Source organism: Girardinichthys multiradiatus, chromosome 22, assembly GCF_021462225.1.
Source record: "Girardinichthys multiradiatus isolate DD_20200921_A chromosome 22, DD_fGirMul_XY1, whole genome shotgun sequence".
In the NCBI taxonomy this organism is placed as follows: domain Eukaryota; kingdom Metazoa; phylum Chordata; class Actinopteri; order Cyprinodontiformes; family Goodeidae; genus Girardinichthys; species Girardinichthys multiradiatus.
The window spans coordinates 29,745,994-29,769,555 of NC_061814.1; the positions used below are offsets into that span (position 1 = coordinate 29,745,994).

General features: G+C 39.2%; 2 protein-coding genes across 7 annotated transcripts in view; one reads left to right on the plus strand and one right to left on the minus strand.

The window, feature by feature from the left end:
* Window positions 1-818: 818 nt before the first annotated feature.
* Window positions 819-12,720, minus strand: kcnk1b (potassium channel, subfamily K, member 1b). The gene is made up of 3 exons (XM_047352317.1): window positions 12,053-12,720; window positions 9,368-9,763; window positions 819-3,715 (listed from the first exon to the last, which is right to left on the minus strand). The coding sequence occupies exons 1-3, from the start codon at window positions 12,405-12,407 to the stop codon at window positions 3,459-3,461; spliced, it is 1,008 nt and encodes a 335-aa protein (XP_047208273.1). The 5' UTR covers window positions 12,408-12,720; the 3' UTR covers window positions 819-3,458.
* Window positions 12,721-21,369: 8,649 nt separating this feature from the next.
* Window positions 21,370-23,562, plus strand: part of map3k4 (mitogen-activated protein kinase kinase kinase 4) — a 30,951-nt gene continuing 28,758 nt past the window's right edge. For 2 of the 6 annotated variants that reach the window (XM_047351932.1, XM_047351934.1), the window contains exon 1: window positions 21,373-21,792. In XM_047351932.1, the coding sequence (XP_047207888.1) occupies window positions 21,761-21,792 (32 nt within the window). In that variant the 5' untranslated portion in view covers window positions 21,373-21,760. Of the gene's footprint in view, window positions 21,793-21,919; window positions 22,045-23,562 lie in introns of those variants that run through there. The other 4 variants (XM_047351936.1, XM_047351938.1, XM_047351935.1 and 1 more) reach the window with 4 other exon arrangements.

The window sequence follows — 23,562 nt, forward strand, 5'->3', positions numbered from 1 at the left end:
ATTATCGAGTTGATCCTTGTGCGTAGACTGTTCTTCATCTTTCATACACTTTTCTGGTAATTTCATGTTACATAATTACATGTGTTTCAATGAGCTGACACTGCAATTAGGCCGCATTTCCACTGAGTTAACACATGATCAGCCAGAGTCCTTATCATCTTACCATATGGTAGAAGTATGGGAGAATCTGAATAAATTAGAATTTTTGGAAAGGTCGATTTATATCGCTAAATAAAGTCTCATATACTCATATACTACAAAAACCCATTACAGAGTGACAAATTTCAAGTCTTTATTTCTGTGAATTTTGATGATTAAGACTTACAGGTAATGAAAACCCAAAATTCAGTTACCCAAAACGTTAGCAAATAAGATATGACTAATACTAATAAAAATTACTTTTAGTACAGAAATCTGTTTACTGAGAAGCATGTCCAAGTATTTTAGAATAAAAGCACTCGGCCGCAGCTCCTTTTAGCTGTCCCTGTTGCTTGTGCTGCTTTTTCTACCACACTTCTTCCTTCCACTCAACTTTCTATTATTGGGTTTGCATAAAGAACTCTATAAATTGCCAGCCTATATTTTAATGATCTTTTTTCTGCTAACCATCCCTGTGGAGGAGGTCAGTAACTGCAGTGTCTGCTGCACAAATGTCAAGTCGGCAGTGTTCTTTATGATTGTGCAGTTCATAACATGGTCAAAACATAACTTTTTTTATTATTATTATTTGGTGGTTAAAAACAAAAAGTTGGCTTTTTATTAGCTTCTGAAATATCATTGTGTGTGTGGCCGGCAAAGTCATTTAAGTAATACTCTGGTTATTATAATCCAACATTTTATTTCAGACACATGGACATGTTTACAGCTTTTACATTTTACAGTGTATTTTCTCATGCTGAAATGAGTTTTGGGAACCCAGTGACAGTCTTGTTTTAAATTATTAATATTGTAACAGTAAAATACCTAACTGTGCATTTGATTATACAGCATCACTGACAACTGATAATGTACCAAAAGCTCAAGAATGCAAATACTTCAAATATGTCAGTTTTCTCAGCATATATAAAAATGGCAGAGTGTTTCCATTTATAATCATTCACATAACGTTTAATCATTGATAGAAACGTGAATTCTGTTCCCTTACAGCTCTCGCCTCCTAGTCAAACCATATGTGAACGACTTTGCAGGATCACAGACATTAAAAAACAATCTAGAAATGTAGCTACAAAAAAAGACATTTTACAGTAAAAGAGACAAAATTTACTAAATGTAAGGTTTTCTACTCAGCAGACAATCAATCTTTCACAGTTGTTTACAAAGGCCCAGAATGGTAAGGGAAAAAAAAGAAATAAAATGAAACCTGCATCAGAAATATATTATACAGAATGAAATGGAGTTCAGAGAAGGCCAGGCACATTTTCAAACTAATGGAAAAAGAAATATTCAAAAAGTAGCTAATGCAAAGCCAACTATAACTTAACAGAAGCATTTTTTACCTTAGTATAGTTTATGAAAAAAAATTATCAGAAGTCCTCAGGTGGAAAAATAATGCAAGAAGTTCATCATCCTGCCCTAAGCAAGAAACGGCTCCATCTGTTGCAAAGCGTGCTTTTAACCCTGACAGCAAGCGCAGCATTACATCATAATGTGCAGGTGTCAATTTTCTCTGATGCAATCTGTGAGAAACAGTAATCTGGATAGCAATTACTGTCATAAAGGTGATACAATTCATTTAAAGACTGCAGTCACACCTCAGCAAGAAACCCAAATGATGACATATTGAAGCTCGGATTTAAAGAAAAAACATCAAAGAACAAATTCCAGGAGAAAACATGACAAATGAGCTATGACAATGTTTCATATAGAGGAAAAAGAGGATAAATACATTACATTCAAGCGCTTTAAAAAAAGCGAATAATGTAGCCTCTAATGTGAGATGATGCATGGTTTTCTGCTAATGTTACAAACAAGGACAGCAGTATTAAAAGACTAACTCTGTCAACAAGAAACTAAACATCTGATGATGGATGATGAGGTGATTTTCGTTAAGCTAGAAATTTTTTTTTCAAATCAAACAAAGGCCTTTGTTATGTGATGCTTAGACGCAAAACTGCTGCGGCGGATAATTAGAAATGCAGATCGAGACGGGTTTTCAAGTTTTTAAAAGTGCCTTTTCTGGTACAGTATTTCGTTCGTTCAAAGCGATTTGTAAACGTTTCTCAAGTCATAACCAATAAACAGGCGTTTCTACATTCAAATATTACTAATACAGTAAAATCTACGGTTTAAATCCCTTTGTTTTAACAGAATTTTTTAATGTGTCTGAATTCTGTCTCACTGCAGCTCGTGTGCAAACCTACCTTCCTTCATTCCAATAAAAAGCAGTTCCCTCTGTAAGCTGGACCATTGGTACTCGGTTCCCTTTTTTCTCACACAGTCCAGCGTGCATTAAACCGTTCAGACGGATCAATAACTTGTATTGCTTTGCACATGGACAACTTTGAGAACAGTGCTGCAATGAGTTGAGGATACACAAATGTAAGCAGGTTTTTTCTTCCCTAACAATGACAACATGTAGTGCAACCAAAAACGTTAACACCACTGTAAAGAAGACCCAGAAATGCACAAAATATGAACTGTACAAACAATATTATTACATAGCAGCAACCTAAATTACATACTCTGCTACCTGTTGATCAATAGCAAATTTACTGCAAATAAAATTGATAAACCAGTCCTTATGTAACTTTTTTCATCAATTGTGCAACCCGCATTTTTTTTATCTTCAAAGATAAAATTCAGTAATTAAATGAATACTGACATCAACAAAGGGTCTGTAAAGCTCTGTCAGAATCAGAGAAATTTAAAACAATGCCCCAAAACAAAAACAAAAACAGGTCATGATACACCATCAGCTATTGTTTTAGATATCAGATAAAGTTCTGTTTCAACTTCATACCCTACATTTAAAACATTCACCCAATTATGTACAAGGACCTGTCTAAAAACTCTATTTAAAAGATACATACATATTTATGTCCTAATTTGTGACGGGAGGTTTTCCTGTCTTTCAGCTAGTTTTAAGAGACGAATTACTTCATCAAATATTCTTAAGTGTGCCATAAATAATGTAGCTTTTAAAGGCGATTAGCTTTTGAGAGTCATAAATACAGCAGAGCACTTTACTTTTATCACTGACTTTGTATTTATAGCTGCTGTTAAAATATTAATTTGTCTTTTATTATGTAGATAAAGTCTGCTGCATAACACTATCTCTATTGTCAGTTTCGTGGTTAAGTAGTTGGTATTGTTTGCTTAATCTGTGTAGTCCTAACTGATTTTAGCTTTGCCTAAAGGTTCCCTAAAGCTGTGATAGCTATTTACTCATCCTGTCTTCTAATATGAGTTCTTCCCTTCCCTTCTTTCTTATTCCCTTCCTTTATCCTCTGTGGCAATCTTTACTGAATCATTGGATCATCATTGGGAGAGGCCAGAGTTGGGACGCTGAGAAACGTCTTGGTTTTGTCCTCGCTCTTGGTGCCCTTGTTTTCAGACACGGTGGTGAAGGAGAGGTGGTCATGCTCCAGTATGGCAAGGCGGTCCTGTGGCTTCTCCTTCTTCAGGTAGAACATCTTCCTGAGCTGCTTCAGCTGCTGCAGCTCGCAGAAGGTCTCCAGTACCACCAGCATGACTATGAGACCGAAAATGAGGTAGACTGGAGAGAGATAAACACACAGAAAATAATTACAATGTGCACAAACATGAACCAATAAGTAGAGTAAAAAGTGTGAGAGCAGGGTCACTACCTCAATGTCTGCTTAAATCAGAATCAGAATCAGCTTTATTGCCAAGTTCGTACATACAAACAAGGAATTTGAATCCGGTACACTTTGCTCTTTTGTTCTGTTTTTGCATTACAGAATATACATATTTACAATTTACAATTTACACATATATAATAAAAAGGTGCATTTTCAACATGGTGGTCCATGGCCGATACGGTGTTGTTGAGGATGGTGAGGGGGGTGTATGGGGGTGGTGTTTTCCGAAAGTCCACCACCATTTCCACAGTGTAGACCTAAGTTAACAGCATCATTTGCCGACCTGTTTGCTCAGTAAGCAAATTGCAGGGGGTCCAGCAGGGGGTCTGTGATGTCTTTCAGGTGCTTCAACACCAGCCGCTCAAAGGATTTCATGACCACAGACGTCAGGGCTACAAGCCTGTAGTCATTTAATCCTACGATGGTGGGTTTCTTGGGAACCGGGATGATGGTGGATCGTTTTAGGCAGGAGGGGACCTCACATTTCTCCAATGACTTGTTGAAGATCCTTGTGAAGATCGGAGTGAGTTGATATGCGCAGGCTTTCAGGCATGATGGGGAGACGTTTATCAGGTCCTCCAGCTTTCTTTGTTTTCATGCGCTGAAAGAGCCTGTTTACATCTCCCTCGGAGATCTTTAGTGCAGGCAGAGGATCTGAAGGTAGGGGGTTGGTTGTTTTACGGGTCAAATTTGTTCCTGAATGGGATGTGGAGGGGATGATTTGAGGTGTGAATGGCTTCTTGTCATGTCTGCAGTAGAAGCCATTCAGACGGTTGGCCAGGAGACGACTGTTCAGGATGGGTGTAAATACAGATGTATCTCAATAAATTAGAATATCAATAGTGTTGGGTTATTTTATTAATTAATATTTATCCTTTTTGCAGGAAATGAAACCCTAAAACACATTTTTTTTAGAAAAAGTAAACATTACAAAACACTATTTTATAAAATCTATAAATATTAGATTAATGTAAAGTGTATCGAAGTGGTGTACAGTATATGCACCCTGGGCTTCTTTGGGCATAAATTACTGCATCAGTGAGGTGCAGCATGGAGAAGATCAGCCTGTGGCAAATAACTTAAATAACTAAAATAAGCCATTTGATAACCGTACACTTTCTTGAAATGAACCTGTAGTCTTATAGTTATGATTTTTAATATTAAAATGTTTAAATGTTACAGCAGAGTTATACCACAATCCTTTAGGCACTGCTAAAATATTTTTATATCCATACTGTACAGACTGAAAAAGGTTAAAGACTATGATTTGTTTAGCTCAAGCAATCCGTTGCTCCTCTTTTGTCTGAAAATCTGTTGCTTTGTTCGCTAACACAAGAGGGCAGTAGTTAACTATCCATGAAATAAAGACGAGAGGGCGCGCCTCTTTAAAATACAGCTCGGTTTTAGGTGTGTCTAGACAATGAATACATCATTTGCTATAAATGACATATCTTCATCAACATTAGTATTAAAGCTGGCCAGATTTTGGAATGTTCTCCATTTATTCGGGTGCACAGCACATGGCTGCTGTCTGTCTGTACATATGTGAATGACATAGCACAACCAAAATCAGAACAGAACTGGTTTGGTTCCAGGGCCCATAATGCCTGTGCAAATATCATGTGATGTCACTTCCGACAGAATAATTTAACATAAAGGAAGTTCTACAACTGATGTTATTTTGCAAACAAGTACGTTCTGTTGGAGCCTTTTACTCCTCCTACAGACTGACACATTGTTCCTGCTGACTGACGTCACCCCTCTGGCTGCCGCGTACCAAACACCCACGTCACACATGTTGGAGGCTGTTCACTAACAGCAGCTTTTGGCATTCATGAACACCCACAGCTTGTCAAGACGCTGTGCTCTCAAACAGGGTTTTATTCAAGACACTATTAGCCCCCAACAGGGCTGATGACAGCTAGCTGCGCAAGTCACCCAGAAAATGAAGCCTCTGCCTCAATACCTCCAGTAGGCCATGGCCCAGACTGAGCACAGCACCATTTTATTGTAGTTTAAAAACACACAGGGAAATGTCAAATGTTGCTTTCTCAGCAACTAATCACCACTTTTAATGAGCTACATGTATTGTTTAGAAATCTGTATTGATGAGAAAATGTGAAAATGGCAGCCATGTATTTCAGCTACACGTTTTGCAATAATTGAACGATACTCTGTGGGTTTTTTTTACATCCCCAAATTAGTAAAAGGTGGATCAAGCAAAAAAAAATATGCGGTGCTGCTTACATTTAGGTCTTCTCCAGAACAGCGTATTGTGATTTTTATGCAAAAACATGGTAAAACTGCTTTAATTTAAAACAAAAAAAGCAGCAATTTACTGCTGCAAAAACAATATAAATATTGCAGTGATAATCAGGCTATCTAAAACATTGATTAAGGGTTATTTTGATAGAGAATGGAGTGGTAGTTTTCCGGTTAACTTTAATAATGCACAAATAATCTTTCCGTTTTGCTGTTGTCTTTACAGAGTAACCCATGTTTAGCAAGCTGATATTAGCTGATTAATTGGCCAGGCTTTTGGGTGGGTTACATCCTGTGGTCAGCTGCTTAACAAAATGACTTCCTTTTATCCTCTCAAGTAACAGTGTTACAACTGTGTGGAGCTCCTTTGGTTTCCACACTATGACTTTGTGTTTTCTAGAACCAGAAATATAACTAAGCAGACAAATTTGTCTTTCTTTCGTACTTGTCAACTTAGTTTAATTTGGTATTATGTTAGTAGGCATCCATTTCTGCTTTTAAGGACTTCTTTCTACTTTTCAATTGTAATAATATCTCATTTGAAAGACATTGTGGCATTGACATCAGGCGATGAAATATTTTAGGTGTTAATTTACCCCTTTTTTCCAAGAGAAAACAGACAAAAAATACCACACTCTCTATAGGGGAAAGGTCAATACTAAATAAAGTCAGTCCAGTAGCTTTTTTCTACACTCATTGTTTAGTAATGACAATTTGGTCCAAATAAAAATGTAGTATTTACTTTTTTTTCCCCTTATTTGGTCCGTTTTGGGATTACTCAATTTGTCTTTGATCCCCAGCTATTTGTTATCATGACCTATATGTTTATGGTGATATAACAGAGATCGTCACTAATGCTGGTTTTCACACACAGGTCAAGAAACTGACCTAGTTGATTGTGTTGCACGTATGCAGGTCGAAGATCACCATCATAAAACCATCTAGATGTGATATTTTCACGGTGCAATCCCTATACTAAGACACTGAAAGTATTTCACTCAAGATATCTTACCTAATGTAACACAAAATCCATTTTATGGGTTTTTAGTGCTTTTATATTCCTACAGTGCAAGCAAAGGAGCCATCTTTAAAAACATTTTTTGAGATGCATTTACTGCATAACGAGATGTAGCTTTTATTGATATGCACCATTTTCCACAATTCACCTTTAGGTTGAATTGATATTACCTGGGTTACTAGGGTTGAGAAGATTAACAAAAATCACAAATTTGGTGAACAGAAAATTCTAGTGTGAGCATCGAAAAGTGGCTCTATAAACACGTACATACCGCCATGTTCTTGTAAAAATAAGATCATGATAAATAAGCTCAAATGTTGTTACATTTAAAGGGGAAAATATCATCAATTTAACTGAAAACACATATAAGTTTGTTAGAATGAAACAATAAAAAGGTGAAATGATTACATAAATGTGTACAGCCTTCAACTGTAGCTGGCTAAAGCACATTTTGCTTCAGTCTCTTTGAGTTCACATCTACCATAACTGACTATTAACTGTTAATAATGTTCAGATGCCCTGGTAGTATTTTCCTGACATTTTCATCCTTCAACTGAAGCCAGTTGTTACAAATGATCAAAAGACAAAGGTAGATTGTACAAATGTCTCAGTCAGGAGAAGGGTCCAAAAACATAACTCAGTATTAGACATTTACCATGGGAAAGACAGTCATCAAAATTAGTAAAATAAAAATGGGACAGCAATGACATTTCTTTATAATTAATAGAAAAGACTGGAATGGATAAGGAGGCTGCAGATACACTGGTAGTGACAGTAAAGTATCTGCATCAATTCCTGGTTAGTACCACATGACAACAGCCCCTATTATTCCCCATGTGTCTGAACTATGAAGTAGGGTTAAAAGACAAAAGCCTGTTATTCCAAATAAAACAGCCAGATCTGGCTAACATGTTCTAGAATAATATTGTGTGGTGATCTGATGAAACCAAACTTGAACTTTGGAGAACAATTCCTGAAGGTAAACCTGACAGAAAAAGAACACTGAACATCACGAAATGAGAGGCGAGAGATACACCACGTTCTGCTGTGGGTATGACACAGTGGAACATGGTGGTGGCTGCATCATAATCTGGGATTACTTTTCTTTGATTTGGGTTTTTCTGGTGGATAAAAGTATGAACAGTTCCAAATGAGAACCAGTTTGGACCAAAGACCTTCAGGTGTCCACTAGAAAGCTAAATTTTAAAAGGGACTTTCTTTTCCACCATCTCTGTACGTTTAAGTATACAAATCAACAAAAGAATGACTTCATTAGTGGAACACAAAGTTTTGCAATGACCCAGCTTAAGTCCAGAAGTTATTTTGACACAAAATCTGTGCAATCAACAGAAGAGGGCAGAGGGAAAGTCTGATAGATATGGAGAACTTTTTCAAGGAGGATTGAACAAATATCACCAATTCAAGATGTAGGAAGCCATTTTTTTTCTTTTAGATTTTGTTTTTCAGTTAAATTGATGAGTTTTACATCACAATAACCTGGGAGTTTAACAGGGGTGTGTACACTTTTGAAAGCCAGAGAAGCCAGAGAAGGTTACCCTGATGAAAACAAAGAACAACCCAAACCTGATAATCCAAATTAAAAAAGGTATTCTGTTGAGCTACTCATTTCGTAATAATCAGGTTTATTTTGTTGTAATCTATATCAATGAATGTGTTGGCGCTCTAGGGCTTTCCTCCATAATAAGCCCTAGAGGTAAATAGCTACACTATATTGCAAACAGTATTTGTCTGTCTACTTTTCCATGTACATGAACTTTGATGACATCCTATTCTTAATCAATTAGGTCCAACCTGTTAATAGAACCACCATTAACAGCAACTATACTGTAAACATCTTCCACAAGGTATAGTAGGACTGTGTTCATAGTTAGATGAGAAAACCAGAAATGCAGCCTCTGCTTTAAATCAGCTCAAAGGTGCTCAAGAAGGTTGAGGTCAGGCCAGTTTCTCCACAACAAACTTTATACATCTGCAGCCATGGAAGGAACACTAGAATTTGCTGAATTGGCGATGTGACCCAATACTTTGGCAATTTAGTGTATTTTTGTGGTTTAGAAATACAAACATGAACAATATGTCACGACATTTTTAAAACTAAAAGTAACATTAAAACAACAAATTAACAGTGAGAATTAGCATAGTAATAAAGGTAGTATTATGACCCTACATTATACCACTGGAAAACAATAGAGGATGTAGACCTTCTACCACCACCCTGAAATGGTAGCATCTCATCAGCACTCACCAGTGATGCCTACTTTATACAGCTCCCTGAACTTCTGATTGGCCGCCTCTCCAGGTACGTAGTCTCCGAGGCCAATGGTGCTGAGTGAAATGAAGCAGAAATAAAAGGACTCCAGGAAGTTCCAGTTCTCCTCCAGCGCGGAGAAGATGGCGGCGGGGATGAGGAAGAAGCACGAGATGGCCAACAGGGCCAGGAGGGTGGCGTGAACGATGGCCACAAGCTGCTTGGACAGGCCCCAATGTGTGTGAATGTAAGTGATGGGCCTCCGCGTACTGAACACCATGATCCTTTGGACCACGGCAGTGAGGAAGAGGAGGGTGAAGGGGATGCCAATCATGGAGTAAATAATGCAGAAGGCCTTGCCGCCGTCTGACAGAGGTGCAGTGTGACCATATCCTGTTGAAAACAAAGATCTCGTATCAGTTCAGAAATTGACTTCTGCAAAAGTTTAACATGTTTTTTTTGAGTGTCCAGTAATTGTGTACTCTGATACATATAGTGTTGGCAAAAAAGTGTTCAGTTCTTTTGAGTTTTCACAAATCAACATAAGCATTTCCCTGAACAGTAGCCTGAAAACAGGTGGGGTTAGACTGAATTTACATACGAATTAAATGAACAGTTGATAAACAGCAATGCAACAACAGGAGCCGCAAGTATTAATGGGTGTGTTTCTGCAAGTTTCACTAATCTTTTCTCTAATTTTCAGCAGAAACATCTGACCTCAAACAGGTGGGATGGGAGGTTTCAGCCACAGGGTTGGAATGAGGTACCATAGAAATGTTCAGTTCCCCTCAGAAACATTTTACTGCAGGTTTTACTTCTTTATTACCTGCATTTCACTGAATTTGTCTTCTGGGTTAAATAGTTTAACTTCCTGAATTCTAGAAATGTAAACCTTTGGTAGTTGAAGACTCTGAGAGCTGTGGAAAATGTTTTCAGTCAGGGATGCTGCGTACTTCACAGCCGCCATCTTGTCAAACCTGAAGGCCCCTTTTATACAACATCCATGTTTACCTACATTTTTACATGAATGGCTAGTATTAATAGGATTTTGCAAGTGAGAAGGAAACCATGTGCTAAACCAAGTAAGGTCTTTTTATTACCCTGAGAGGGATTTGGGTGCTCTTTGAAAATTTCCCAGAGGGTTATAATCAGAACCTTTATTGCCAAGTTTGTACTTTGCTCTCAATAGTTAAAGAATATCTTTATCGTCTTCCTTTAAGATAAGAATCACTTCCATCTAGCCTCTCTGCTTTTAAAGGTCAGACTGGCGAACAGCTGCACTAATGTTTGTTTTTCTTTAAGATTAAACAATATCCGTAAAGAAAGCAGGACATGGAAGTTACCAGGTAGTCATAAATGTTATACTTCAGATAAAGATAGTGTATGTTAGGACACCTTTAAAGCCATCCTCATAATGGTTTATTACTTTGTGACTTCCTGCTTTAGCTCTTGCTGGCACTCTGGAATTTATTATTCTCTTTATGGAGTATATTTCTGTAAATCCATTTTTTTCTTCCTTTATGTGTAATTTAGCCTTTTATACAGCTTCTTTTGGATGTTCATTCAACCTCAAACAAATGTTGTGTTTTAAAACCAAGGTTTTAAAAAGTTACAATTTAAAATCTACAAATGTTTTTATCATAACAATTATATTGTTCTATTAATGAGGTGCAGGAGAAAGTAAACAGAAGGAATGGAGATACAGAGCTACCCCCTCCCCACATGTTGCTGTACATTGCCTATCATCCGGATAGGCTGGATGGATTTCTGGATTTGTCAATTGTGCAAGACTAATTTGGCTGTTATGTATGTGTAAATACAATCAGACTGAAAATGTGGTACTTTTGCTAAAGGTTTTGTCATAAAAAAATCTGCAGCCAATGCCAACTGAAAAAAATCCAAAAAACAATATATGAACAGGGAGAGCCATAAGTGACACTGTTATTTGACAAAATAAGTAGTTGCAATATGAAGTGCATGTGTAGACAGGATTAGGTTCATGCCCTTTGGAGATCAGATTTAAAGCCATGTTGAAATAGGAATTCAGAAAGCAAGGCTTCAGAAACTTAACACGATCTTGTTAAAATTGCCTAATGTTTCATAGTGGCATGTTATTATTCCTTAGTTTGTACTAAACACAGTGCAACAATTCCTGTAAACATCACACAAATACATTGTCGTGCTCTACGTAAGGGCCTTCTAGAATTGCAATAGTCTCTGGAACATTTGCATATTGTAATAAAACTGTAAAGCAAAAATGACAAGTCAAACAACAGAAAAGTGTATTTAATTTAGTAACATATAAGATGAAGATTACATTTAAAACAGAAGCAGCAAGCGGATCTTGGCCTCACTTCCACATAACACAGATGTCTGCAAAGTCACCTTCTTATGTACCCAGATAATTATTACCACAAAGTAAGCCTAGTTTTCCCTTAAATGGCCTTTCTGCTTTGTAATATTGCTGCAAAAGCCGCATGAAGTTGAAGAATTAATGGACATTTAAATGCGTTTTACTCTAGCGCCTATTTATTATTATTCGTATCGACATGGCATTGCAAGATGTAGTTTAAGGGAAACAGAAACCTATTGATTGAGAATGAATCCATGGATTCCGCATTGTAGGCTGCTGCGCACCCGGTGGACGGCGGCTGCAGCCAGCATCATACAGCAGTGACCTACCTGTGGTAGACAGCACCGTGCTGGCGAAAAACAACGAAGAGGTGAAGTCCCAGTTCCAGTTAGCCGAGGCATTATTGAGAATAGAAACCCCATAATTACTGGCGTCCAGGGCTTTCTTTAAAAACCGCTCCAGTCGCTCCTCGGACAGACACTCATTTTCTATGAGAAACTGCTTTTTCACGGTCCTCAGCTCCTGACGCAGTTGGTCCTCGTACGGCAGCTCGACGGATGAGAATACGACGGCGCCGAATATAAGATAAAGGAGATAGCCTAAAATTAAAGACACGAAATACCACGTCGATTTGTGATTCTGTATCAAACGCACACAAGAATTACTGGCTAGAGACTGGAGCATTTTTAACCGGTAGCTAAATAACCTCGGTAATAATTTATTATAACAAAGTAATTCTACCCTGCTCTACAGTCAGCGACGTTGTTAAGAGACAAAGCTCAAATGAATATCCTCTCCCCCTCCGCGGAACCTGCTATGACTGTTGACTGTTTACGTCCTATCGTAAATCTCCAACGCCTCTGTCGTCAGCAGATGGAGAAATGTTCCAACGCCCATCTCTTATATATGTCTAACATTTATTTTCGCATTTCAAAACTTTAAAAGGCATCTCGTTAAATGCACCACTATTAGTAGTTTGTCGTATTTCTGAGCTTCAATGTGCCCGTGAAGGTTGCAGCCTTTGTGACGTCTGCGATTTCCTTCCTCCTGTCTCGACTTGTGAAAAGAAACAAGAAACGGCATAGCCTCGCCAGTTACCAGGAATGTCATTAATTAATTATACAAGAAACGAGCAAAAGGGGCTTCCCAGAATTAAAACAACACATGGAAAACTGCGAAATTTGAGATGTGGAATACAGTTTTAGAATACAGGTCCTTCTCAAAATATTAGCATATTGTGATAAAGTTCATTATTTTCCATAATGTCATGATGAAAATTTAACATTCATATATTTTAGATTCATTGCACACTAACTGAAATATTTCAGGTCTTTTATTGTCTTAATACGGATGATTTTGTCATACAGCTCATGAAAACCCAAAATTCCTATCTCACAAAATTAGCATATTTCATCCGACCAATAAAAGAAAAGTGTTTTTAATACAAAAAACGTCAACCTTCAAATAATCATGTACAGTTATGCACTCAATACTTGGTTGAGAATCCTTTGGCAGAAATGACTGCTTCAATGCGGCGTGGCATGGAGGCAATCAGCCTGTGCCACTGCTGAGGTCTTATGGAGGCCCAGGATGCTTCGATAGCGGCCTTTAGCTCATCCAGAGAGTTGGGTCTTGAGTCTCTCAACGTTCTCTTCACAATATCCCACAGATTCTCTATGGGGTTCAGGTCAGGAGAGTTGGCAGGCCAATTGAGCACAGTGATACCATGGTCAGTAAACCATTTACCAGTGGTTTTGGCACTGTGAGCAGGTGCCAGGTCATGCTGAAAAATGAAATCTTCATCTCCATAAAGCTTTTCAGCAGATGGAAGCATGAAGTGCTCCAAAATCTCCTGATAGCTAGCTGCATTGACCCTGCCCTTGATAAAACACAGTGGACCAACACCAGCAGCTGACACGGCACCCCAGACCATCACTGACTGTGGGTACTTGACACTGGACTTCTGGCATTTTGGCATTTCCTTCTCCCCAGTCTTCCTCCAGACTCTGGCACCTTGATTTCCGAATGACATGCAGAATTTGCTTTCATCCGAAAAAAGTACTTTGGACCACTGAGCAACAGTCCAGTGCTGCTTCTCTGTAGCCCAGGTCAGGCGCTTCTGCCGCTGTTTCTGGTTCAAAAGTGGCTTGACCTGGGGAATGCGGCACCTGTAGCCCATTTCCTGCACACGCCTGTGCACAGTGGCTCTGGATGTTTCTACTCCAGACTCAGTCCACTGCTTCCGCAGGTCCCCCAAGATCTGGAATCGGCCCTTCTCCACAATCTTCCTCAGGGTCCGGTCACCTCTTCTCGTTGTGCAGCGTTTTCTGCCACACTTTTTCCTTCCCACAGACTTCCCACTGAGGTGCCTTGATACAGCACTCTGGGAACAGCCTATTCGTTCAGAAATTTCTTTCTGTGTCTTACCCTCTTGCTTGAGGGTGTCAATAGTGGCCTTCTGGACAACAGTCAGGTCGGCAGTCTTACCCATGATTGGTGTTTTGAGTGATGAACCAGGCTGGGAGTTTTAAAGGCCTCAGGAATCTTTTGCAGGTGTTTAGAGTTAACTTGTTGATTCAGATGATTAGGTTCATAGCTCGTTTAGATACCCTTTTAATGATATGCTAATTTTGTGAGATAGGAATTTTGGGTTTTCATGAGCTGTATGCCAAAATCATCCGTATTAAGACAATAAAAGACCTGAAATATTTCAGTTAGTGTGCAATGAATCTAAAATATATGAATGTTAAATTTTCATCATGACATTATGGAAAATAATGAACTTTATCACAATATGCTAATATTTTGAGAAGGACCTGTATAATGAATACTTTGGCCCAGTCTTACCTCACTCACAATTGGCCAGTGTGCCATATTAAGGCATGTAGACACATTATGTATAGTCTAATAAATACTCTAATATTGAACTACAAGAGGTAACCTTGTAACTGCTTTCTTGAGTGACAGCTCGTGGTTTTTTTTTTTTTAGGAAACTAGCTAAGATATCAGTAATTGTGGACTCCACCCCTCCAAAGCCTGGGTCGTTCTGGGTAGCAATTTTCAGACGTGTAAGGGTGTAACGTTCATCTGTAGGTATAAATAGCATGGGCATGTCTGGCCACAATACCTTTCAGGAAGGTGATGGGTTCTGTGTTCTAGGGATGAACAGGTGCTGGGGCAAAAAGTGCATATAAAGCCCAGAAAAAAGTAAAATCCCATGTGAAGATGCTGTCCAAAGCAGGGTGTCAATATCCATAGTGGATTGAGTCCTGTAGCAATGTTTGCTGAAAGGCCACTGAGAGAGGAAAAAGCCATGCCCCAATAACAAAGCAGAAAGCCACATCACAGTTTGCAAATGCACTCAGAAACAACAACCTTTTTGAGACATGTTCTCAGCAGTGAAGTACAGCAATGGCAGCATCATGTTCTGGGGAACTGGTACATTTCTCAAATTAGTAGGCATAACAGTGGAATAACACTGTTTGAGAACATCTCAAGATAACAGGAAGTTAAAGCTTGGCTACACATGGATCTTCTAAGTGGACAATGATCATAAGCATGCCCCCAAATTAGTGGCAAAGTGACTTAAGGATAACAATGTCAATGTTAAGGAGTGGCCATAACAATGCCTTGAGCTCAGTCCCATAGAACATTTGTGGGCAGAGCAGACATGGTGTGTCTGTGTGTGTGTGTGTGTCTGTGTGTGTGTGTATGTGTCTGTGTGTGTGTGTGTGTGTGTGTGTCTGTGTGTGTGTGTGTGTGTGTGTGTGTGTGTGTGTGTGTGTGTGTGTGTGTGTGTGTGTGTGTGTGTGTGTGTGTGTGTGTAAGAGAGCAAGGCGTCTAACAAACCTGACTTAGTTACACCAAAACTTTGAGAAGCTTTTGGAAGGACACTAATAACGTTTGACCCAAGTGATACAGTTTAAAGATAATTCAACCAAATAGTAAGAAAATATATTTTTTTGCTTACTTCAAATAACCATATATCAAATTTAGGGTTATTTGAAGAACAAACAAATCTTCCAAAAAATGATCTTGCTCATTCTTTTCACATTTGGCAAATATAAATAATTTTGGTAATCCTTGACTGACTAAAAATAGCAAAAAAGATCAACAAGTTCTTTCAATTAAACCTGAAAGTGGAAAAATAATTAGTTTTTTGCACAATGCATTAAAACATAACTTAAACATAACATAAAACGAACATCTTAAATGTTTTACTTCAGTGTCCTAAAGGGAAGGAGTTAGTTTTGTTCTGACAAGTTAAAATAAGACCTATGTAAATAACCATGTTGACATCAAGTCATTCTTACAGATACTTAACCAGTTTCCCATAAACCTGTTTGGCCGGGGTGAATGCAACAAAGTGAAGAATGCTAAAGGGCTCCAAAGATCTTTCATCCCTTAGCTGGGAGTTCTGACTGCTACCCAGTTGAAAACAATCAAGTTCCAGCACAAATTTTTTAAAATAATTAACAAGAGCAAGTGCCAATCATCACATAGCAAATATATGAATATTACTTAGTCTATCTTTAGTCTATCAAATCTTATTAGTCTTAGTTTAATGATTAAAAACCTCTTTGTATAACTTTGTTTTTGCTTCTTTTTTATCAGAATCAGAATCAGCTTTATTGCCAAGTTAGTACATACAAACAAGGAATTTGACTCCGGTACACTTTGCTCTTTTGTTCTGTTTTTGAATTACAGAATATACAAATTTATAATGTACAATATACACATATATAATAAAAAGGTGCATTTGCAGCATCTGTATGCTGTTGTTTTGTACTTTGTTGAATGTTTAATAGAGAAACAGCCTGGGGGAAGAAACTGTCTCTGTGGCGGCTGGTTTTAGTGAACAGTGCTCTGTAGCACTGTTCACTAAAGGTAAAGCTCTGAACAGTTTATGTGCAGGGTGTGTGGGGTCTGCAGAGATTTTAGCAGCTCTTTTCCTGACCCTAGACCTGTATAAGTCCTGGATGGAGGGAAGGTCAGCCCTGATTATTCTCTCTGCAGTCCTGATTATTCGTTGCAGTCTGGACCTGTCCTGTTTTGTGGATGAGCCAAACCACACTGAGATGGATGAAGACAGGACAGATTGAATGATGGCAGTGTAGAAGATGACCAGCAGCTCCTGTGGAAGGTTGAACTTCTTGAGTTGCCTCAGGAAGTACAGTCTCTGCTGGGCCTTCTTTCGAACAGTGTCTTTGTGTGAGGACCATCTCAGGTCCTCAGAGATGGTGGTTCCTAAGAACCTGAAGTGGTCCACGGCCGATACAGTGTTGTTGAGGATGGTGAGGGGGGTGTATGGGGGTGGTGTTCTCCGAAAGTCCACCACCATTTCCACAGTCTTGAGTGGGTTCAGTTCAAGGTAGTTCTGACCGCACCAGTGTACCAGCCGATCCACCTGCTGTCTGTATGCAGACTCATCACCGTCCTGGATCAGTCCAATGACAGTGGTGTCATCTGCAAACTTAAGGAGTTTCACGGACGAGTCCGATGAGGTGCAGTCATTTGTGTACAAGGAGAAGAGGAGCGGGGATAGAACACACCCCTGGGGGGCACCAGTACTTATTGATCTGGTTCGGGAGAAGATGCTCTCCAGTCTCACCTGCTGCTGTCGGTCTGTCAGGAAGCTGTTGATCCACTGACAGGTGGAGGCTGGGACGTTGAGCTGGGTGAGCTTCTGGTGGAGGATGTCTGGTATGATGGTGTTGAAGGCCGAGCTGAAGTCTACAAACAGGATCCTGGTGTACGTCCCTGGGTGGTCGAGGTGTTGCAGGATGAAGTGTAGACCTAAGTTAACAGCATCATCTGCCGACCTGTTTGCTCAGTATGCAAATTGCAGGGGGTCCAGCAGGGGGTCTGTGATGTCTTTCAGGTGCTTCAACACCAGCCGCTACAGACTACAGGCCTGTAGTCATTTAATCCTACGATGGTGGGTTTCTTGGGAACCGGGATGATGGTGGATTGTTTCAGGCAGGAGGGGACCTCAGATTTCTCCAATGACTTGTTGAAGATCCTTGTGAAGATCGGAGTGAGTTGATGTGAGCAGGCTTTCAGGCATGATGGGGGACTTTATCAGGTCCTCCAGCTTTCTTTGTTTTCATGCGCTGAAAGAGCCTGTTACATCTTCCTTGGAGATCTTTAGTGCAGGCAGAGGATCTGAAGGTAGGGGGTTGGTTGTTTTACGGGTCAAATTTGTTCCTGAATGGGATGTGGAGGGGATGATTTGAGGTGTGAATGGCTTCTTGTCATGTCTGCAGTAGAAGCCATTCAGACGGTTGGCCAGGAGACGACTCTGTTCAGGATGGGTGGGGGGGCACATTAAATATCTACAAAATTGAACAAAGAACGTTTTTGATGCGGCCTTGTTCATATTTGGGTGTGTCTGTGTTATTCATCTCCATCTATAACATTCTAACAAGGATTATGATTGGTAATATTAGTAAATTCACAAAAACAGCTTTTGATAAAGGTATTTCTTTAGGCAGTAGTGGCCTTTATTTTTCCTTTTTTTTTTAAGTAGGTTGAAAGGAAATGGGGGACAAAGCAGGGAGGGGAATGCAGCAAACATTGATGGGCCAGGATTCGATCCCACAACAGCCTGCGTTGCGGACTAAGACCTCTGTTCATAGGTGACACGCATTACCCCCAGCCTATTAAAAACACTGCTAGTATTAAAACTATTGTCACATTGATACTCTTACTATGGACGCCTTGTTTCCTCAACCATCGGTTCCTCAGGGGCCCATTCTTGGTGCTGTGTTTGCTTGCTTTTTGCTATGTTTAGGCTCCCTCTTAATCCAGTTGTTAGCATTGCATCCCATTTCACATTTTAGTGTCAAGTGGATTACATACATGTTTATTTTCCACTAACATATGGTGCCCAGACTCCTTTTAAAGCACTTTTTGAGTGTCTAGAGTACCTGAAGGTTTTTTATAATATTAAACTATGAAAAAAAAAAACATTTGTCTTATATTTTGCAACCTTCAATCTCAATGGACTCACCTCTAAAATGCCCTCAAATCTACCTTTTTAAGTAATGAGTGATTCCAAAAGTGAAGCTGCTTGTTTCTTTTAATGACCTTCAAAATGGTATCAAAATTTTCAAATAATCTGTAAAAATGTATTTGAGGTGATCTGATTTCAATTGCTGTCACATTTGAGTTACTCTGTTCTGACCTTCCTGTTGCAATAACTCTTGCCATTTTATTCTGGTGCTGTTTCTTAATGTAGTGTTGTAACAAAAGCTTCCACAGCTGGTATAACAGTGGTAAGAGTCAGTCAGTCATTTTCTACCGCTTATTCCATAGTGGGTCACGGGGAGTGGTAAGAGCGGTAAGATTGTAAATTAAGCTCCAAGCTTGACCCACAAAAACCTTTAGCCCTACTGAATAAACCCTGAGCAATGCAAATCAGGTCTAGAGATAGTTTGTTTCTCCCTATATTAGCCTACATACCATGATATTGCAATATGTCTAAATGTAATCTTTTTTGGACTGATATGGGATAGCATTGTCTTACTCTCCAGTGGAAGCTATATGCACCAGAAAAGGACAAACACAGACACAGGTTAAAAGATCCAAACTTTGTATAAAAATGATCTGGCTAAGATTTGAGCCCAGGGCCCTCTTGGTGCAGGCAAACCAGAGACATGCAGTTTTGGTGCAGCACAATCATTTCTTACTTATTTTTAAAAAAATTGTTCATAATGTCACTTCCTGAAACTACATTACACCAACAGGTGTATCTGTGTAGCTTTTTTATATGCAGTAAACAATGACCACCTTTGCCGTCTCACAAAGACTGTTAAACCATATCTGAACTTCTGTAATTTTGAGGCTGGTGACCCGCTCAAACTCTGCCTGCTTTAGGCGTTTACCATAGTGAAACAATGTAGGATGTCAGGATTTTTTTTGCAACAATAATGCCTTTTCCACAAAACCAGCAGAACTAGTCAATTCTGCTTGCAAGCGTGTTGGACTACCTTAAGTGTCCATTCTCCCTTTAGCCACGTAAAACTACTTAGTTCTGAAATACGGCAGAGAGTTGACAAGCTCAGTTAGTAACTCATTTGTTTTATTAATCGAGAGTCACCCCAGTAGTTGTCATCTGTATCATTATGTACTTGAATTTGCATTAGCCTAAAAACCGATCAAAGTTTTTTCTTAGTTTTTTGTTTGAACAAAGTTGAAAGGTTGGACTAGTGACATTTTTGGATACTAATGCACTGGTGGTAAGAGAACCACCTAAAGGCTAACATCTCTACTGCCTTTGAGGTGGTGAGTTACAGATTATCAACAATGAATTGTCTGTAAAGTTTTACAAATAAAAAATGACAGTTTTATCACATAGGATAACCCAAAACCACGAAACATTTAACTGGTGCTTGAATACTTCACCTGTATCTGACAGGCTGTATTAACAGTACAGCACATTCCTTAAATAACTATTTTTCTTAGCCAAAATGAGTGAGAATAATAAAAATCATATTGTGTAATGTGTGAGATTCAAACCATTCTGAGTAATAAAACATGGTGTGCTTCATTTCTACTCTAGTATCCTTTATAATGGAAGGGTCCCTACAGGGAAAATTACTGCACTGGTTTACTTCACAGTATCAAGAAGGATGCAGAAGTAGTGCAGGAGTTAAAACAAATACCTTGGAATCATCAACCTGGCAAACATGTATGCCCCATATTGATTTTGCTCAGTCTGGACAAGTACTGAGTTGGCCTGAGTACATAATTGGGTTTTTTATTGGGGGCCACTTAGGTTGACTAAATACAACACCTATTAAGACAAACAGTTGAGTCATATTTTTTACTCAGAGTTGTCCTGCATCAAACTTGTATGAGCAATGAACTTGGAACCATTGTGTAACCCTTTGCCACTCCCACCTGCGGCACAAGGCTCAGCCCATTTTCTACCTGTCCCCCACATATAAATGTTGCCTGGAAATGTATGACTCACATTACAAACTTTACAACCTATGGATTTATTCCTATGCATCCATGGGCAACTTTTTTTGGTTGACTGTAGTGCATAGAAGTGAAGTGGAATTAAGTCTGAAAAGTGTGTCCTGCATTTGTATTCAGTCCCCTAATTTTATACTTTGTAGAACCACCTTACGTTACAATTACTGCTACTAGACTTTTTGTGTAAGCACCAGCTTTGCACATCTAGAGATTGCCAGTTTTCAGACTGTGAAATTTCTTGAAAATCCCTTTTGATCTAAACCATTCCATTGCAGCTCCTAGTTGTATGTTTAGGGTCATGTTTCCAACAACTTCAATTTGTTTTTGGTGCTCCCTACATGTCTTGCAGAAAATACAGAGGGTAATGGTAATCCTTCTGGCTTTCTTCCAACTATTTTGCCACTTTTCATAAAAAGGCCAGATTGATGGAAAGTGGAGTTAATACTGAGATTATACTAAGATTAAAATTACAAACATGTGGATTCTATTTTTGAATTCTGATGGCTTCCGATGAGAGACGTTTTGAAAACCATGTATCATTTTCATTCCAGTTATGGATTAGTTTGTTTTTGTTATGTTTCAAAATGTGAAAGGTTCAAGGGCAGTTAAATTCAATTCATATGTTTAGCGCCAGTTTACTTACAGACCAACAGATCCAATTTATATACAGAAATAGATACGGAAATGTACAATAAATCATCCCAAGTATGATTATTTTCTTTACCGGTCAAGTAGTGACCAAACGACAACTGATTCATTGTCACTCCACCCTGACGACAATAACAAGTTCCCTTCGCAGTTAATGTGGCAGCAGATATGATCTATACGGGTTGCCGTAGTCATGAAAGGCTGTGGCGCTCCTCCTCAATGAACGTTGGAAAGATGGCGACAGCATACGCACAAGCGAGAGTCTACCGTGCCGGCGGATAGAAAGTGATTTAAAGAGACCAATATCCACCTTCAGTGCAACGATTGGTCGGTGCAAATTGTGTCAGATACTAATTAGAGATGGTGTAGTCCATGCACGGGTAGCAGCAAGAAGCCGCTTGTTTGCTATGGAGCCTCCGGATCGCAACAAATGGAGCAGGTATGTTAGATTTGTTGAACAGACTCTTCACCAGCAGGAGCTCGCCTTGCCAAATAGAGAGCCGCATTGAAGCTCTATGGGAGCGCTCGCGTACCCCATCAGAAAACGACTTCCTGTCAAATAGTGTGCAAGTTAATGCATTTGCAACAGTGGAGTTGGAAACTTTTTTGGGTGGCTGCTCGTTTTGTGCCGATATTGGAACCTCAACAGGTTATTTATGTCTACGGCGAAGTGGGGAATGCTCTGATAAAGGTAACACCGGGAGGGATTGTGAAGCGACATGTCAGGGAGCAGCTAGCTAACATCTTCATGTAGCCTGACTGACAGTTTATTGTTCACCCGCGAGTTGCTCAGCACAGGCGGACGGAGCTCAACTTGGAATAATGTTTTTATAATGTGGACTTTAAGGCGTTTTGTTGTTTATTCTAACTCACCATAACCGCGACCCACAAACTTTGCTGACTTCAACTAGCATGTTGCACCTACTGTTGTCAGTCCAGACCTTTCACATCTTTTCACATCTTTTCTGCACGGTTTGTTCACATAGTTTAAGATTGGGTCACAACAATTTCGCTGGAAAGGTCCGCGTAGATTTTGGAATAGTTACTGATTTTTGCAGAGACGAATGTTTAATTACCCCGCATGATTCTGATGAACGTTTCTGCAGGCTCGCAGGTGAATGCAGGCAGTTATTTTTCAATGTTTGCCTTGAATGCACGTCTCGTTATGGAAATGCTGCTGCGTTTTTTTCCGCGACGGACACTCAGGAATCTGCTGTTATGTCTTCCCATCTCCTCCTTTCACCCTTCAAGCAGTTGCTTGTCTGCACAGAGCGCAACTTTGAGGACTTTCATAGAATGTAGAATCAGCTCCTGTCATTTGCCATAATCCCGGTTTTGAGTAAATAAGGTGTCCTGTTTAGTGGTTTATTTCACAAATAATTGAGCACAGGCCAGTTGTTATTACCTCTGGCTGCCACTCAGTCGAAGTGGGTGAGTGATTGTGCAATACTGACCCTGTTGATGTTTTTGCTGTCCAGCACAATTACATGATAATAAGAATTTTATTCATGACCCACTTACAACGCAGTTGATTTTCTTTCAAAATCGTATTTACTTTGTACAGTATTTCATATCCCAATCCTCCAAACGACAGCTTTTAATTAGAGATGTACCAATCAGCTTTTCAGGCCGATTTCTGTTTTTCATTTTGGTCTGACCTGTCGATTCATATTTGGGTTTTTTTTTTTGCTACAGTGCTGCAGATGATTTGATAGAGCTCATAAACCTGACTTTAACTAAAAAGGAAGCAAAGATGAGGTGCTTCTCCATTTATACATAAAAGTATATATCCTTAAACATTTGATTTATTTCGTTTTTTTAAATTAAACTCCATAGTTAAGAGATGTACCAATCAATAGGCAGAAATGAAGATGTGCCATTTCACTTCTGAAATATAGATTATTTGCAGGGCTCTGCAGCCAGAACCAAACTGTAAAGTCTATCATCCCTTCCCTGCAAAAACCCTACAACTGCAACTGCCATTGTCTCTTTTCCAATTACCTTGAAATTGAAATAAACAGCAGAGATGCACCAGTCCATCAGCCAGAGGTCGGAAACAACCATTTTCCCTTGATCAGTTCAGATCGATGATTGGCTAGTCATATACGGAAAAATTACTTCTTTTTTTCATGTTTGATAAATAGATCAAAACTGAAAGCTCCCAACATTTTTGGTCTATAAACTCTAGATAAAGGTGAGGGACTTAGGT